Source organism: Myotis brandtii, unplaced genomic scaffold, assembly GCF_000412655.1.
Source record: "Myotis brandtii unplaced genomic scaffold, ASM41265v1 scaffold680, whole genome shotgun sequence".
Taxonomy (NCBI): domain Eukaryota; kingdom Metazoa; phylum Chordata; class Mammalia; order Chiroptera; family Vespertilionidae; genus Myotis; species Myotis brandtii.
The window spans coordinates 598,286-615,785 of NW_005370658.1; the positions used below are offsets into that span (position 1 = coordinate 598,286).

At 52.1% G+C, this 17,500-nt stretch overlaps 1 protein-coding gene across 1 annotated transcript in view; it reads right to left on the reverse strand.

Annotated features, from left to right (window-relative positions):
* CACNA1A (calcium channel, voltage-dependent, P/Q type, alpha 1A subunit) overlaps window positions 1–17,500 on the reverse strand; it is a 232,481-nt gene that overhangs the window by 95,978 nt on the left and 119,003 nt on the right. The window contains exons 11-19 of the mRNA XM_014529428.1: window positions 13,851–14,060; window positions 10,291–10,403; window positions 8,981–9,093; window positions 8,714–8,845; window positions 8,348–8,420; window positions 6,520–6,637; window positions 6,334–6,401; window positions 2,389–2,495; window positions 1–292 (exon numbers count right to left, since the gene is read on the reverse strand). Coding sequence (XP_014384914.1) covers window positions 1–292; window positions 2,389–2,495; window positions 6,334–6,401; window positions 6,520–6,637; window positions 8,348–8,420; window positions 8,714–8,845; window positions 8,981–9,093; window positions 10,291–10,403; window positions 13,851–14,060 — 1,226 coding nt within the window. The remainder of the gene's footprint in view (window positions 293–2,388; window positions 2,496–6,333; window positions 6,402–6,519; window positions 6,638–8,347; window positions 8,421–8,713; window positions 8,846–8,980; window positions 9,094–10,290; window positions 10,404–13,850; window positions 14,061–17,500) is intronic.

Below are 17,500 nucleotides of genomic sequence, written 5' to 3' on the forward strand. Positions count from 1 at the left end.
GAAGTCCTCGGCCCGCTGCTGGCCCAGGCGCTGGTCTACCGTGGGCTCGGCGGCCCGGCTCTTGTTGGTGTTATTGTTGCGGTTCTCCTGGGGGTCCACCACCAGCGGCCGGTCCAGGTGGGTCTTCATATCGGGCCGCAGGTGCCGGGCGAAGGTAGCTTTCCAGCGCTCGTCGGGGTCCATCTCATTGTACAGGGCCTCCCGGCTGGCCAGCAGGTTCTGTTTGCGCATCTCGCTGGTCCGCTGCTCCCACACGGACTTGACCGGCTTCTGGTTCTTCTGTTGCTCTTTCCTGCAAGGGAAGGGTTCGAGGATTAGACCACTGTACCTGCATGGAACACTGAACTTACGGCAGACTTGACCAACGCGGGTATCTTGTCTCAGGTGGGTATCTTGTCTCAGGTGGGCATCTCGGCCCAGGTGGGCATCTTGGCCCAAGTAGGTGTCTCAACTGTGGAAAATTCAACCTGGCTGGACATCTTGGCTTTACAGGTATCTTGGCCCAGGTGGGCATCTCAGTCCAGATACACAATGGAAATCTCTACCTGGCTGGGCATTTTGGTTGATGGGGGTCTCAGCCCAGGTGGGTGCCCCCATAGTCCTCTTTATATTATAGCACATGACTCCCTGGAGGCAGTCTGGATATTCCCAATATTTTAACTTCTGACACAGCCAATCATAATGGACACTGGCCTGGAGCAGATCTGGAGGCCCCGCACTGCCTGCCACCCTGCAGTTCCGGTCATAGGAGGTCTAGGACAGTGGTCGGCAAACTGCGGCTCACGAGCCACATGCGGCTCTTTGGCCCCTTGAGTGTGGCTCTTCCACAAAATACCAGCGCGCACGTACAGTGCGATTGAAACTTCGTGGCCCATGCGCAGAAGTCGGTATTTTGTGGAAGAGCCACACTCAAGGGGCCAAAGAGCCGCATGTGGCTCGAGAGCCGCAGTTTGCCGACCACTGGTCTAGGAGTCCCAGGAGAGCCAGAGTGGGCACTTAGAAGCCTATGGGAGGTGCCTATTTACGCACTGGGGCAAAGCAGCCTGCAGGATAGCTTTATACAGACCCTGGCCTTCCAATAGGCTGCCTGAGCATGCATCTTCCGGGCTCCCCATCCCAAGCCACTTCCTTCTACTTGGGGAGAGAAAGCCTCCTTGCCATTGTCCCATGATGCATTGCCCCACAGTGTGCAGAATCCCCAGGACACCCCACACAGGCACAATTAAGAATATGGTGTCAACAAATCTCCTTTCCATCAAGACACCTTCATTCTCACCACCTGTGATCCACCAACAAACTCTGTCCACTCTCTCTACTGTCACGATCTGTCTAGAATTCAGCTGTATCCATCGCCTCCTCAGCCACCACTCGGGTCCAGCCACCACTATCTCCTGCATGGACCAGGGCAGTCATCTCCAACCTGGTTTCCTGGTTCCAGCCTTCACCCCGTCTGCTCCCCTGACAGCAGCCAGATGGCGCCTGTGAGCTCCTGAGTCAGATCCTGTCCTTCTGCTCAAGAACCTTCCATGGCTCCCTCGTTACTCCCAACAAAAGTTTAAGTCCTCCCCACGGTTCACGAGGTCCTGATGATCTGCCCCTGATCCCCCATGACTCCTCCCTCCTTTGGCCCTTGTTACCTTCTCTGTGAAGCCTTTCCTGACAACTATATTTAAAAATCCTGACAGCGGGAAGGCTGGGGAGGGTAGGGGGGCGGGAAGAGGGGGTAAGAGATAAAAATAAAATAAAATAAAATAAAAATCCCAACTCTCTCCACTCCTAGCACTCGCTATACAGTTAATGCCTTGTTAATGCTCTATCTCCGGCAGCTAGAACAGTTCCTGGCACATAGTAAGTAGGTGCTTATCGTATATAATAAAAGCCTAATATGCTAAGTGTCCAGTCATCCGTTCAACCAATCAAAGCGTAATATGCTAATGATATGCTAAGGCCACTCAACCGCTCGCTATGATGTGCACTGACCACCAGGGGCAGATGCTTTGATCGGTAGGTTAGCTTGCTGCTGGGGTCCAGCTGATCGGGACTGAGTGAGATGGGTTGGACACGCCCTGGATCCCTCCCGTGGTCCCTTCCCAGCTGGCCAACCTCCCGTGTCCCTCTCCAGCCCTGATCATGCACCAGTGGGGTCCCTCACCTGGCCTGCGCCCTCTCACATCTGGGCTGAGGGACCCCCCTCCTCCAATGCCTGAGTTTCGTGCACCAGGCCTCTAATTAATATATATTGTGCAAAAATGAGTGGGAGGGCAGAAATACCTCTTCCTAAAGCTCCACCCTGTCAAGGACCGATTCCTGCCCCCAAACCCTTGACTGGGGAGGGTGCAGAGGCCGAGGAGCCTGGAGAGCATGCCAGCCACAGCTGGGGGCACTTACATAGCTATGGACAAGTTGGCCGCGGACAGAGGACTCACTTCTGCCACCTCCTTGGCTTTCTGGAGGGCGAGTTTCTGGTTGGCTGCCTCTTCTTCTTCTTGTTCATCCTAAAAGGCACAGGGGATCCCTGTTTACAAAACACGAACAGGGCCTCGGGGCCTCCTCTCTGACCCTATTGCTAATCACGGGCGACTTTGAAAATATTTACAAACAGGTTTGGCCTTGGTTTCCACCAATCAGAGCCCAGGCCTGACAATAGGGACAGATGCCTAGTGCCGGTTAAGTGTACTGCTGTCCCCTATAGGTACACGCCAGATACCTAGCCATTATTAACCCTATGTTAGCACACAGCCAGGAGGAAAGGAAAAGAAAGAAAAAGATTCCCTCCCCTTTCACAGTGGAGATTTTTCTGCACCGTCTCAAGGAGCCGGAAATTAATGCAAAGATTTTCCTCTCACTCTAATTTTCAGGCCACTTAAGCTTCCTGAACCGAGACTGGAAACACACATAACAACACTGACTAGTCCCCACGTGCAGAAAAATCTGGCATCCCAGGGCCCATCGCAGACACTGCCAACAGCCTCCGGAGGGAAATCAGGGGAGGAGCTTATATGCTCAGCCGGTCAGGTTCAAAAAGGAGGAGAATAGGGGAAGATTGTTTTTATTTGTTTTAAATCTTCACCCGAGGATATTTTCCATTGATTTTTAGAGAATGAAAGAGAGAGGGAAAGACAGAGAAATATCGATGTGAGAGAAACACATTGATTGGGTGCCTCTTGTACACGCCCCGACCAGGGCCTGGGCTGGGGAGGAGCCTGCCACCAAGTACATGCCCTGGACCAGAATCGAACCCGGGACCCTTCAGTCCGCAGGCCGACGCTCTATCCACTGAGCCAAACCCGCTAGGGCTGAGGGAAGATGTTTTAAAAATACGCAAGAAAAAGATGTTTTGGGGCCTTAAATCCTTCTTCAGCCTTCATGCAGGGCCTCACTCGTAAAACTGAAAAGCCAACAAAGAAAAAGCAACAGAAAAGAAATGGCCAGAGATGAACCCAATAGGAAAAGTCATGTGATCCCTGGGCTGGGATCCCTGGGGCAAGAAGCAATCTTACCACCTCAGAAATGGTCAGGTCAGGACACTGTGTCAGTGACAACACAGAGGAGGGATCCAGCCAGACCCCCAGCTCTCACAAGGCCTCCTGCCTCCTGGCACCACACCCAGGGTTTCTCAGAGCCAGGACCGTGGACCACCTACCTCAGAAACACTGCAAATACAGTTTCCCAGGCCCCGCAAGAACCTGGGCTGGGTCTAGACCTGCATCCTCAACAAGCTCCCAGGTGAGTATGAGACATGCTCATGTTTAAGCACCAGTGCGTGTGGTCATGAGCACACATTCTAGACCTACTTGGATTCACATCCCAGTTCCACTCCTTACTGCTGCGTGACCTTGGGCAAGTCACTGAACCTCCCCACGCCTCATAATCCTCATTCAAAATTTCAGCTCTCTCTTTCTCTACTTCACTTTTTTCCTTGGCACTTAGCACCATCTGACAATTTTATTCCCTGTCTGTCTCTCTCACTCAAATATCAGCACCATGAGGGCAGGGGTTTCTGTGTATTTTGTTTATGGCTGCGTCCCTGGTTCCTGGACCAGGCCTTGCTCACAGTAGGTCCTCAATAAATGCTTTTGAATGAGTGACAAAAGCCGTAAAGTGGGGATGTGAGAAGGTGCCTCCCGGGGTTTCTGTGCAGATTAAATGAGCTAAAAACACACCAGGGGCTTGCGGGGTGCCTGCCACAGGTTAAATGCTAAGATACGCTTATGGAATAAATGAAGAATGTGGGTCTGGAGGAGAATGTCCGCACCTCACAGGCGAGGAGCTTGCCTTTCTCCCTCCCCTCTGCGCCCCCTCCTGGCGTCCCCTCTTCGCAATGACTTGGATGAGCTCACGGCTGGATCGGTCCCCAGAGCAGCCATGCCAGCCGGCTCCACGGTGGCCAGGCCCATGGCTGTGTGTTTCGGGGGGTGGAGACTTCCGCGCCCCCTCTTCCCTCCCAGTCGGAGCCGGGCCTGGGAAACTCTCTCTCCCTCCTGCCAGGCTCGGCAGATGGAGGGTTGGCAACGTCTGCTCAGTTCGGTTCCGCTCCATGAACACATCCTGAACACCTCGAGGCTCTGGGGCCACAAAGCCGTGGGACGCCCAGGCCTGGCCCTCCCGGGCTGGGAGGAAGACTCTGCACACGTTCTCTCCATATGACGGGGCTGCTGGTGAGAAGTTAGGGCGGAGGCTGTAGCTCCTAAAAGCCTTTGTTCCTGGCTCGCCCCCTCTCAAACTGCCAAAAGGTACTCAGCTTACCTCGTGCAGTGCACAGCCATCCCCGAGGCCCTGCTGTGGGCATTCGTAGGGGTATGAGCGGTGTCACTGAGAGCAACGTTGCTTCCTCGGGCCTGTGTGAGGTGGGCCCCAAAGGGGGCATCCGGCACCAGGTGCTGCCCAGATGACTCATTAGCGCTGACCACGAATAAAACCGGGCTTCTCCTCACCTGGACGGTTCTCACCCCAACCTCCCAAATTCTCTTTTGACCTCCTATCTTCTGCTCTTTGAGGGGTCACTTGTCTACTTGTTCAGTTCCTAACGATGTGGCAATGCCCCTTAGCCTTTCTGGGTCTCATTTTCCTCATCTGTGAAATGGGGAGAACAGTCACTCCCCATCTGTTGTGTTGGCTGGTGCCCAGCATTAAACGGCCATTATACTTTCTGTGGTTGTTACTTTTATCATTGCCTGCCCAGCTGGACTCAAATGAAAGGAGCAGGGTATGTGAATCGAGAACGTGGGTTTTGGAGCTTGCCGGGTCTGGGTTCGAATCCCAGCCTTCCCTTACTGGGTCTATAAAATGAGAGCTTGAGGCCCAGGGCCTGGCTCCTGCTCAGTGACTGCCAGAGGCTCCTATATGGAGCACTTGATTGTACCAAGCACTGTGCCGAGCACCTGACACGCACAGGGTGGTGCTATGGACAGTAGGTGCTCTTTTCATGCCAGCTGGGGCCGGGGACTTTGTCTTTCTGAGCCTCAGTTTCTCCTTCTGCAAAAAGGCGTTAACAGCAATGCCCGGCACCATGACTATCAGAGAAAAACAGCGATTGGCTGCCGCCTGCATGCCCCCTGCTGGGGATTAAACCTGCAACCTGGGCATGTGCCTGGACCAGGAATCGAACCAGGAACCTGTTAGGGCCTGGGACAACGCCCAACCAACTGAGCCACATCATCCAGGGCCAGAATCCTTCATTGCTACCAGTCAGCGGTGAGGTCCGGCCAGGTAACAGCAATGCCCGGCACCATGACTATCAGAGAGGAAAACAGCGATTGGCTGCCTCCTGCATGACCCCTGCTGGGGATTAAACCTGCAACCTGGGCATGTGCCTGGACCAGGAATCAAACCAGGAGCCTGTTAGGGCCTGGGACAATGCCCAACCAACTGAGCCACATCATCCAGGGCCAGAATCCTTCATTGCTACCAGTCAGCGGTGAGGTCCGGCCAGCTCCCAAGCTCACGGGGATGGACACCAAGCCCCAAGACCCTGTGTGGGTTATTCTCCATCTGGCCTGTCCTTTCAGGTCTAGAGTGAGTGCCCTTGAGCCTGGGGCTGCATCATCCCTTGGAGGTCCTCTGACACTGCCCGCTGCCTGTCCACGGGGACTCGGTGGAGTTTGCCATCTGCTTCCTGTAACCCAGTGCCTCACCCCCTCCCACCTCCTTTGCTGTAGAATCCACTTAACTAGGGACCGTCTGCTTGAGGGGGGAGGGGTGCCTTCTCCCTGGCACGGTGCCTCCAGGGCAAAAGCTCTGACCCTGTCCCCGTCCCCACATGCCCAGCACGGTCCCGATCTGTCACGAACGGGTGGTAACTTTGCCAGAGAAACATCCTCCCACCAACGGCACCTTGGTGAGCTCCTGGGCGTTGGCCAAATTATCCACCGCGATGGCCAAGAACACATTCAGGAGGGTGTCTGCGGACGCCAGAGTCAGGGAAAGCAACGCCGCTGGGACCCTGGGCGTCGGGGTCTCCGGGTCCCCTCCCTCGCGCCCCCATCCAGGCGTGTCCCCACGCGCCACCGCGGAGGATACAGTTCCCGAAGAGTGTCAGCACGATGAAGTAGATGGAGAACACCATGCCGCCTTGCACGCCGCCCTGAGATTTGATGCCATCGTACATGACCTCGTTCCAGTCCTCGCCTGTCAGGATCTGAAAGGGAGGGAGGAACACACAGCCAACCCCCCTCTCAGCCACGGGCCCCTCGGAGACGCAGCTGTGGGGCCCCAACCTGCCTGTCCCTGCAGTGAAGGGCTCCCAGCCCAGCTTCTAGGAGGAGGGGACCCTGGGGAAGTCACCAACCTTCATAACTCTGTCTTCCCTGAGGTAATAAGGGGGTTTGATAGGGACTGAGCTGTGTCCCCTAAATTATTACGTTGAAGCTCTAGGCCTTCATGAGATGATATTTGGAAAAGGTAGGTCATTCAGGTTAATGAGGCCATGAGGGTGGGGCCCTCATGATGAGATTAGTGTCTTTGTAAGAAGAGACACCGCAGAGCTTGGGCATTCTCTCTGTCTCGCTCGCTCTCTCCCCACATGTGAGGACACATCGAGAAGACCCGCCTGCTGGCCAGGAAAAGAGTCCTCACCGGGAACCACCCCTGTGGACACCCTGACCATGACTTTTAGCCTCCAGAAGTGTGAGAAATAAGTTTCTGTTAAGTAACATCTTCACTGGTTCTCTGGCTGCTGTGCCTGGGCAGGCGGGTGCTGGTGGCCAGAGCAGGCTTTGCCAGCAGGTGCGGGTGACCAGAAACTGGGCTGATGCTTATGGAGTGACTGAGAGGATAGGTAGGTGGTGTCCACGTACTTGTTAAAACAATGCCACTTGCCTCCTTCATGATATTTCCATGAGGATCAAGTAAATGAGAAAGAACTCCAGACACGCTAACCTGCTCACCACGCAGGGTTTCTCGGCCTCGGCACTGCTGCCCTTTGGGACCGGGTCATTCTCGGGGGTGGGGCACCCTGTGCTGTGGGTGTTGAGCAGCAGCCCTGGCCTCCTCCCACCAGGTGCCAGTAACACCCACTCCCCCATTCGGGGTTACAACCCAAACTGTTTCCAGACACTTCCAAGTGGCATGGGGGCCAGAGCTGCTCCTGGGCCAGGACCCTGTGCTGAGGACCTGTGGGTGGTGGTGACTACGATTGAATCATTAATGTGAGGGGTCAGAACTCTGCTACATGGGGTCCTCTTTCCAACCCCCACCTTGGGGTCTTATTTAGAAACCACTCTCCCAGAAGCGGGGAGCGAAGTCCCACTTTCCATAACTGTCTGCCCTCCAAAGAGACAGAACCCACTGGAAAGGCTCCGGCGGTCCCAGCGGGGCCCGTCCCAATCCTCAGATCATGTGCCCACAGGGGTACAGACGCCGGTTTGGGGAGACCACCCAGGGTCAATGTCTTTGCTCTGGAATAGGGGAGGGGTGTCTTGCAGTTCTGGGAGAGGGTGGGTGTGTCTTTTCTGTATTCTGATGCTTTGACATCTGGGCCTTGCTGACCCTGGAGGGAGTCAGGCTGGCTAAATCCTAGGGATAGTGAACAACTGGCCCCCAAACATACTTTTCAAATACAAACCAGGGCCCACACTTCCACCACCTCCCCCATCAGGCTCTCACCCCCCAGGCCAGCATTCTCTGCCCGAATCACTCCAGGGCCAGGTACCAGACCACTGGTCAGCCTCTACGCCCCAGAGCCTGCCGAAATTATTCAAACGAGCCAATCCTCAACCGGCTCATCCTCCCCGACTCCTTCCTGGGGAAACCCCAATAAAGGCTCCTGCCCACGGTCCTCCTCCCTCTGCTCTGGATTCTGGTGCTTTCCTGTGGCCCTGCATGGCGCGGGGCTGGGTTAGGGTTGTACCTGAAACACCGTCATTATTGCTGCTGGAAAAGTGTCGAAGTTGGTAGGAGGAGTCCCTTCATCGAAATTAAACCTGTGGGGGAAACGCAGACATTTCCCGTTGGCCCTGCCCCAGGTGTCGTGAGGGCGTAGTTTAGCATCTTGTTTCCAGGGCAACATCTTCACGTCTCCGTCCCCCAGAAGGACATCTGAGTGGTACCCAGGGCCCTGCCTGTCTGGGTGCGTGCACAGGGCGTCCGGGCCACGAGATGGGCAGTCGGCATGAGGACGGTCTCTGGAGGCACTGAGTTTGGCGTGTGGGGGCTGAAGGGGTCCCTGGGTCAGACCCCAGAGAAGCAGAAGTCGGAGAAGTTGCCGAGCACTTACTGGCCGCCAAAGAGCTGCATTCCTAAAAGTGCAAAGACGACGATAAACAGGAAAAGGAGGAACAACAGGCTGATGATGGATTTCATGGAGTTGAGAAGAGAGACGACCAGATTCCTGAGAGACGCCCAGTACCTGCCAACAGAGGCCGGGGGTGGGGGTGGGCGTTAGGCTGGGCCTGGGTGGCGGCCGCTGAGCCCACCTTCCCAACATGCTGGAGGTGCCCCATCCCTCCTGGCCCCAATGCCCATCCCTCCCACAAAGACTTACTTTGTGACTTTGAAAATACGCAATAACCTGAGGGCTCGTAACACGCTGATTCCAAAGGATGTACCAGGTTTTATGACGGCCCAGATGACCTCAAAGATGCTCCCGATGATAACCTAGGACACAGGATCGGCTCTGGTGCCCAGCGTCCTTGCAAACACAGCCTGGGCCCGAACCTTGCAGGAACCCACCCCAACTCCCACCCTCAAACGCCAGCAGGGTGCGGCGCTCAGACCCCTCTCGTCCCTTCTCTGTTTTTATTTATTAAGAGCTGGTGAGAGCACAGAATTCCAGAAACAAGTAATTACAGAGTGAGTGCCTGTGTAGCTACCGCCCGTGTAAGAAACAGGACATGTCAGCACCCTGGGGACCCCTCAGACTTAACCACTGTCCTGAATTCTGTAGCAACTATTTCCTAGATTTAAAAAAGGTTGAGGTGAAATTCACAGCACATAAAATTAACCATTTTAAGGGCACAATTCAGTGGTAACATTCATTTGCAATGTTGTATGATCATCATCTCTATCTAGTTCCAGAATATTTCTGTCACCCTCAAAGCAGACCATGTCCCTACGTGCAGTCACTCTCCATCCCCTCCCCCAGCCCCTGGCAGCCACTGATCTGCTTCCTGTCTGTGGATTTGCCGCTTCTGCACATTTCATGTAGATGGCATGATGCCACACGTGATCTTCTGTGTCCAGCTTATCGTTATTCCGCTCATCGTAATGTGTCTGAGGTCTTGCCTTTTTAAAGTATTCGAGTATCACCGTTAACCAATACAGCTTAGTTTTGTCCACCTGAACTTTGATGAGCAGAACGGCACACGCGGTATGGTCTGCGTTTGTCACTGTCTGCCTCCTTTTGTGCAGTATCGTAAAGCCGATGGGTGCAGATGTGGTGGGCGGCCTTTCATTGCTGCAGAGAATTCCATTACATGGCTACGCCGCCACCTATCTATTCTACCGCAAAGAGATATTTGGGTCATTTGGTTCGGGACTACTGTAAGCAAGGCCGCTCAGATCATTCTTGTATGTGTCTCCCGGGCACGAGTTTCTCGAGGGTGAATCCCTAGCCCTGGCCAGGTCACCCCCACTTTCCAAAGAGGGTCCACATATTGGCTCTCCCACAGGCAGTGGCTGACAGCGCTGGGTGCCTGCACCCAATGTTTGAGCTGGTCCTCGCATTCCTATTGCGTTCAGCTGAGCCTCTCCTACCCAGGGGGACCCTGCTCCCCCTTTCTGGTGTCCCCAACTATCAGCATCATGCTGGGTAAGAGTCGCAGAAATAAACTCCATGGAAACCAGGGCACTTACCCCACAGTCAAAGCAGTTGAAGGAAGAGTGGAAATAAGGCCGTGTTCCAAGCCCGTACATTTTTATAAACATTTCGGACATAAAGAGTCCTAAGAAAATGAATTCTGCATAGTCTACAAGGGCGAGGGGGAAACAGAGAGAAGGTTAGTGCTGTTGCGGGGGTTACCAAGTCTGACTTTCCTGTTAATCCCAATCCTGTCCCTTGCCTGGCCTGGCAGAAAGGGAGAGAGAGGATGGTCTTTAGTGGCCTTGGCTAAAGGTTATTCGAGGCTTCCTTTCCACGAAACTCAGTTTCCCCTCTGTTAATGGGGAGGAGTGACAATTATTCCCCGCCCCCAACCAACCCCAGGCCAATCTTAAGAGGAGCAAGATAAACTTCAAGGGGTCATCATCTTTCAATTGTTACTTTGGTTCGATGAGAAGGGCTGGATGTAGATTATTGCCAAGACCTTAGGTTTTGTGTTGAGTGGTGGGTTCCTGGGAGCTTACTACATTTTAAAAACTAACGGACAAATCAATGAATGAACTAACTAACTGGCTATCTAACGAAATAACAATGGCCGGCCCTATGATGTCAGTGTGTCCTAATCTAAAAATTAGGATTAATCCACTTTTTTCCCCTTTGTTAATGCTCATGGGAGGGTATTTTTTTCCATTGATTTTTAGAGAGAGTGTAAGGGAGGGCAGGACGGAGGGGGAAGGGAGAGAGAGAAAGAGAGAAACATCGATGTGAGAGAGACACACCCATCGGTTGCCTCCCACACATGCCCCAACCAGGGCCAAGGATGGAACGTTCAACCCAGTGAGAATCAAGCCAGTGCCCTTTGGTGCTCGGACCGATGCTCTAACCACTGAGAACACCACCCAGGGCTGATGAACCCACTTTTATATGCCTGAGCTCCAAAGGAAAAATAGAAACAGAAATCATAACGGTGTCCTATTTGTAAGTCCCTTGTGTTAGAGATTGAGTTGGAGCATCACAGGGAACCAATCTAAGGCACAGTTTTTCTTCCAACTTGGAAAACCTCTCTGATGCCCCCTGGAAGTCCGGTCTTGCTGATGTCTAAAAGCCTTGAGCAAGAATTTTGTTGAAAGCCTTTTGTTCTTGCATGAGAAAGCATAACAGTGCAAATGCCTCTGGGAGAGACAACACGTGGGTATTTTTTTGCAAAGAATTGTCTAACATGAGGTCTTTTTCTGAGAGGGCTTGTTAGTGAGGGAGGGCACAGGTACTCACTAATGGATGGAAGAGAGAGGTAAGGAAGACTTTTGAGGGGAAGAAAGCATACAGAAAGGGAAGATAGAGGACTCACACTTCCAAGAATTTCAATTTGGGTCACAAAGCTAATGCTGTTTGAAGGTGAAGGATGCTTGTTATATTATTCGTTGAAGAGATGGCCTGAACTGACTGTCAAGGTCCTGCCCACTCATTTCTATCAAAACATTCCCTTCGTTTCCAGGACTCCAGAGAGCTCCCAGTGTCGGAGGGGGATTTTAGGGTCTCCAGGCCCGAAATGTCAGGGAGGGAAATCTGTCTATAACATCTGGTGCATTCCAAGAACCACCAGAGTTTCCAAGAAGCTTGTTCCCCAGTTACCATGGAAACAGGACAGCCAGTGATGCACAGAACCTGAGAGAATTGTCCATGGCATTGACGGGTCTGGAAGAAACCTCTTCCACCAAGTACAGACGAGGAATTTGAGACTCAGAGAAACTCCTATACTTCACTGATTCTAAGACATACATTTTTTGGTCACATTCTGACATTTCTGGAATTGGAGTGTATATGAAAATCGGCATGGCCTAATTTAAACAGCAGTTTTGTTTTCTTTTTTAGTGGCACATAAACTGAGAGTGCCTTCTAATGGAAGACGCCTGCAATTAATGGCTTTGTTAATGCCTCGTTCAGGTCACAGGGCAAAGTAGGGGCAGGCATTGAGGACCAAGGTCACCTGGTGGCCAGGACAGGGATCTGTTATCAGACACAGCTTGGAGTCTGGGTTCAAATCTCGACTTCATCATGAACTAGCTGTGTGACCCTAAGAAAATTACTTAACTTCTCTGTGTCTCACTTTTCGCAACTGGGGATAATTAAAGGACCTTGACAGACACAGAGGCCCAGGGCAGAACCTGCTCTTCCTGAACCAGGACAGGCAGAGCAGGGTGATTAGTGGGGAGAATTTGGGAGATTAAAAATAGACTATCAGAGGAGGTTAAGACTAGAAGTAGAGAGTCCTCATTTGTAAGCGACTCCAGGGGGACCAAATGCAATTACTAAGGTTGGAACTAGGTCAGGGCTCTTGGAAGGAGACCTGGCCCCTGGGGGGTGTCCTGGGAGGGTCAGCCAATGTGACTGGAAACAATGAGGGTTACAAGGAGACAGTGACCTGGACCAGGCTCCCAGGCCTCGCTAGGCTGAAGATCCGACTGTCTCCAGTGGCTGTCTGGGTCAATTCTGAACAATGTCAGAAGGGCAGAGAATCCACAGACCTAAGTCAGACAAGCCAGTAAATGCAGGAGGAGGACAGTCAGAAGGCAACATGATTTTGGTTAAGTCCTCACTCAGGGGCCACAGCCAGATCCAGGGCATCCACTTGCCTTCCTCACTGCCCAGCCACTGCTCTTGTTGATTCCTCAAAGCTCTTTATTTTAATTTTTTTTTTATTGACGAAGGGAGAGGGAGAGATAGAAACATCAATGATGGGAGAGAATCATTGATCAGCTGCCTCCTGCACATCCCCTACATGGGATTGAGCACAACCTGGGCATGTGCCCTGACCGGGAATCAAACCATGACCTCTTGGTTCATAGGTTGATGCTCAACCACTGAGCCACACTGGCCGGGCTCTTTACTTTTAAAATCTTGGTCAGAGGTCTACCTTTCACTGCTTCTCCTCAACGCTACCTGGCCATCAACTTTGTTATTATTTCTGCTAATTCCTAGAATATGGGAATAAGCCCAGAAGGGCAAAGCCTTGGGGGTCCTGGTACCCACTGAGGGAGCAAGATGCTCTTACATTTGCTGGAGGGGATCTTCGAGGGATGAATCCCAAATACAAGGAAGTCAAACAGAGCAGGAGAGGAAAGGGGAAAGAAGCAGAAGGTGTGGTAGAAGAGGGGAGAAGCAGAAGTCATATATAAGCAGATAAAACAGGACCACTTTTTGGCCCTAAGGCACCCCCATCTCTCAACCACAAATTATTTATTTTAACATTCCCAGAGAGGCATGTGTGTTTCTATCTCTAGCTGCCTTTCTTGCAGTCTCTGCCTCTCTGTCTCCCTTCTAATACCTTCTGCACTAGCACTCCCATGTCTCTCTCTTAGAAAGGGGTGGTGGCCTGAATTCGAGCTTCCAGCTCTCAGGCCCAAAGAAGTTGGGGCCTGTCATTGCGGCAGCAGCAGCATCAGCGTCAATCCCAGTTGTAGATGTGGCCAAATGAAAAGGCAGATTCACCAAGGACCAAAGAGGGAACACACAGTGCTAGAGAAAGAGAACTGGAAAGAAAAGGTGTGAGGCAGGGGTCAGGGCGCGGGCAGGGGCAGGGCCAGGCGGTACTCACAGAGGAAGTCGGAGAGCCACTCGGGCTGGTTGTAGTGAACGATAGCAACACACAGCGTGTTGAGGGCTACCAGACTGAGCACAGTCCAGTAGAAGGCCTGAGTTTTGACCATGCGGCGGATGTAGAAACGCACCCTCCTCTCCTTTTTGTGAAAAAAAGTCGAGTTCTCCAGCTTGGCACTTTTAATGCTGGCTCGGGCAAAGGGAGACCCTGCCAGGGAAAGGATGGAGAATGTCAGGGCGTTCCTGTGGAGGAAAGCAACTGTGTGACTCAGGCACGGATTGTGGCCAGGGGATCCATTAGCCTCCCCAGCAAGCACTCTGGCCTTGCACGTCATGACCCAAGGGCCGAGCTTTCCAGAGATGGAGCTGACGAGGAGATGTCCCTGAAAGTCATGGTATTGGAAATAACCAATGAGGACTCAGGGTATCAATGAGGAGGCTGACGGCTCTCGCTGCCAGAGCTAACCCTCGGTGTCTCTCCATCTTGGTGAGGTCTGATGACTCTGGGCGTTGTGCCATGGGGCAGGATGAGCAGGAGCCGCGGCTCAGGATCCGCCAGTGCAGGGGTAGAAAGCAGAGCCACAGGGGGCATGCTTGGAAAGCCTCCAGGAGGAGGCGTGAATAGGACCCTGGTTTTCCATGGACATTTCATTTTAGAAATGATCACTGAGTAATGAACCAGCTGTGCCTCTGCCTGCACATGGCTTTGCTCTTAAGCATTTACGAAGCGCCTACTGTGTGCCAGACTCTGTTCCAGGCGCTCTGAATACTCTAGTTAACAGACAGAGCCTTACCTTCCTGGGACTGACGCTCCAGTGGGGAGATATACAGCGAAGATAACATAATAAAATAGTTAATAGTGTAATGGAAGGTGAAAAGTCTTTTTGGAAAAGTAAATAGTAGAGTAGAATAAGGGGATTGGGAGCCCCAGAAGGGCCCACAGGGCAGGCTGCAGTATTAAATCAAGTGGTCCAGGTGAAAGTATTGACCTATATCACTTTAGTATCTTAGGCTGAGTTAACAGCATGTGCAAAGGTCCTGAGGCAGGAATGTACATGCCTGTCATATTTAGGGAACAGCATAAGGAGGTCAGAATGGCTGGAGTGGAGGAAAGAAGGAGGAGGCGAGGGCAGGTAGATAACAAGGCAGGTTGTGAAGGGCCTTGTGTGCTGAGGGAGGACTTTGGCTTTTGCTCTGAGGTGAGAGCCATGGAGGGTTCTGAGCAGAGGAGGGAAGTGCCCTGACACAGGTGCTCACAGGCGCCCTCTGGCTGTTGTGGGAGGAACAGACTGTGGAGAGCATGGATAGGACCAGGGAGGAGGCTACTGCACTAGTCCAAGCAAATGATGATGGGGGTTGGACTCTGTCATGACTGAGAAGAATGAAGAGCAGGTAGATTTGTGATATATTATTTAAGGTAGATCTCAATGGATTGTGGATCAGTGTGGGTGTGAGAGAGAGGGAGGAGCCAGGTTTTTGGCTTGAGCACCTAGAGGAAGAGCTACCATCCACTGAGAGAGGCAGGTTTGTCAGGGGGTTGGGTGGAGCTCAGTTTTGGATGTTGGTTTTTTCTTCTAAAATGCCTCTTCTTGAAAACCTTCAATTTGCATTCATTTGTTTATTTGTGCTTCATTGGTTTATTCATTCTTTCATTTATTCATTTTTTTCATTCATTAGTGCACTTATTTGTTCATTTATTCATTCCTTAGTTCATTTATCAGTGCATTTATTTATTCATTCATTAGTGGGCACCTCTGCTCATTCATTCACCCATCTGTTCATTTGTGCATTCATTCATTCCCTCATTTATTCACTCATCTAGCTACCCATTATTATTTGTTCATCCATGCATTCCTTCCTTTGTCCATTCACCTGTCCATCCACCCAGCGTGTTCATCAACCCCATCCCATCAGACAGGCATGGACACAGCTAACATCTTGTAGGGTGCCGCCTCCTATTGGAAAATTCTAAACAGAGGTTGCGAGTTGGCACCCCCGGGGCCATACTGGTCTATCCTGAGTTTGTGAAAGTTGAAATTATTGGTCCACATTTAAAAAATCAGCTTCTCACGAAAGGAGATGATAGCTGACCTTTATTGTACATTCAGGAGGCACCAGGCAGGCGGGACACATTTTACATGAGCCTGCTCGCTCCTCATTGCAACCACAGGAAGTAGGGACTATAATTAACCCACTTTACAGCCAAGGAAACGGAGGCCGAGAGGGTTCTGCTGACTGTTAAGAAGTACAGTGGGGCCTTGACTTACAAGTTTGATTGGTTCCGTGACGGAGCTCCTAACTCAAATTACTTGTATGTCAAATCAAAAAGTGAACCATTACCCCACTTTACAGCCAAGGAAACGGAGGCCGAGAGGGGTCTGCTGACTGTTAAGAAGTACTGAGTTGGCTCAGAGCCCGTGTTCTCGGCCACCACACTGCACTCACTCCTAGAACATATGACCACTGGGTGGGGCCGCCTTCCCACCTGGCAGCCGCTGGCCAGACCCCGGGCTGCTCTCCCCTCGGGCCCCTCACCTGCCTCACTCCACAGGACTTGAGAGCCCGGGGAAGCTCCACATGGCCCTGCCCAGTTGGGGTATTTCTGATTCCTGCTGCTCCCAAAGATGGGCTCAGACTCACAGGCATCCACAAGGCATGGCAAAGGGAAATGAGGTTCTTGAAAGTCTCAGGGGTCAGGGAGAGATATTCATGTGTGTGTTTGTGTGTGTGTGTGTGTCGGGGGGGCAGCCGCTGGCCAGACCCCGGGCTGCTCTCCCCTCGGGCCCCTCACTTGCCTCACTCCACAGGACTTGAGAGCCCAGGGAAGCTCCACATGGCCCTGCCCAGTGGGGTATTTCTGGTCCCTGCTGCTCCCAAAGACGGGCTCAGACTCACAGGCATCCACAAGGCATGGCAAAGGGAAATGAGGTTCTTGAAAGTCTCAGGGGTCAGGGAGAGATATTCATGTGTGTGTTTGTGTGTGTGTGTGTCGGGGGGAGAGCGAGAGAGAGCGCTCTCTCACAGTGGGCAGGAGCCTTCTGACTTCCACTCCTGTTGGAGCCACACTGAAAACCTGGCTCCATCACCAAGGTGAGCGACCTTGGGCAAGTCAAGTCACCCTACATCTTGGGACTCTAGTGCCTCCATCTGTAAACTGGGCACAGCCTCACTTCCCATCTCACAGGGCCACTGGTGTAATCAATGGGTTCATACACCTTAGTGTGATGCTGGCACATAATGATTATTAGGCCTAAAATCTCCTCTTGACCTGCAAGAGCTGAAACCAAGACAGCCCACATGCCAATTCATTGAGGAAGTCTTTCCTGATGCCCAGGCCTGCAGACATCTCCCACAACAGGCATGGCAGTCATCAGGAAGGGAGAGGGAAGTGAATATTAACTGAACACCTACTACGTGCCAGGCCCCCTACTAGCTGCGTTCTGTCACCCATATTTATTCCATTTCATACTCACTTTGACCCACGCTCTGTTTTTCTATACATACTTGTCTCTACTTTTTCTCTGTGGTCTGGAATTATAATTGTAGGCAAGCCTTAGGTTTAAAAAATAATTTTAATAAGTTATTTTATGAAACCAAATATTTCCAAAATATCATTTCTATATGGAATCAATATAGAAATATATTCAA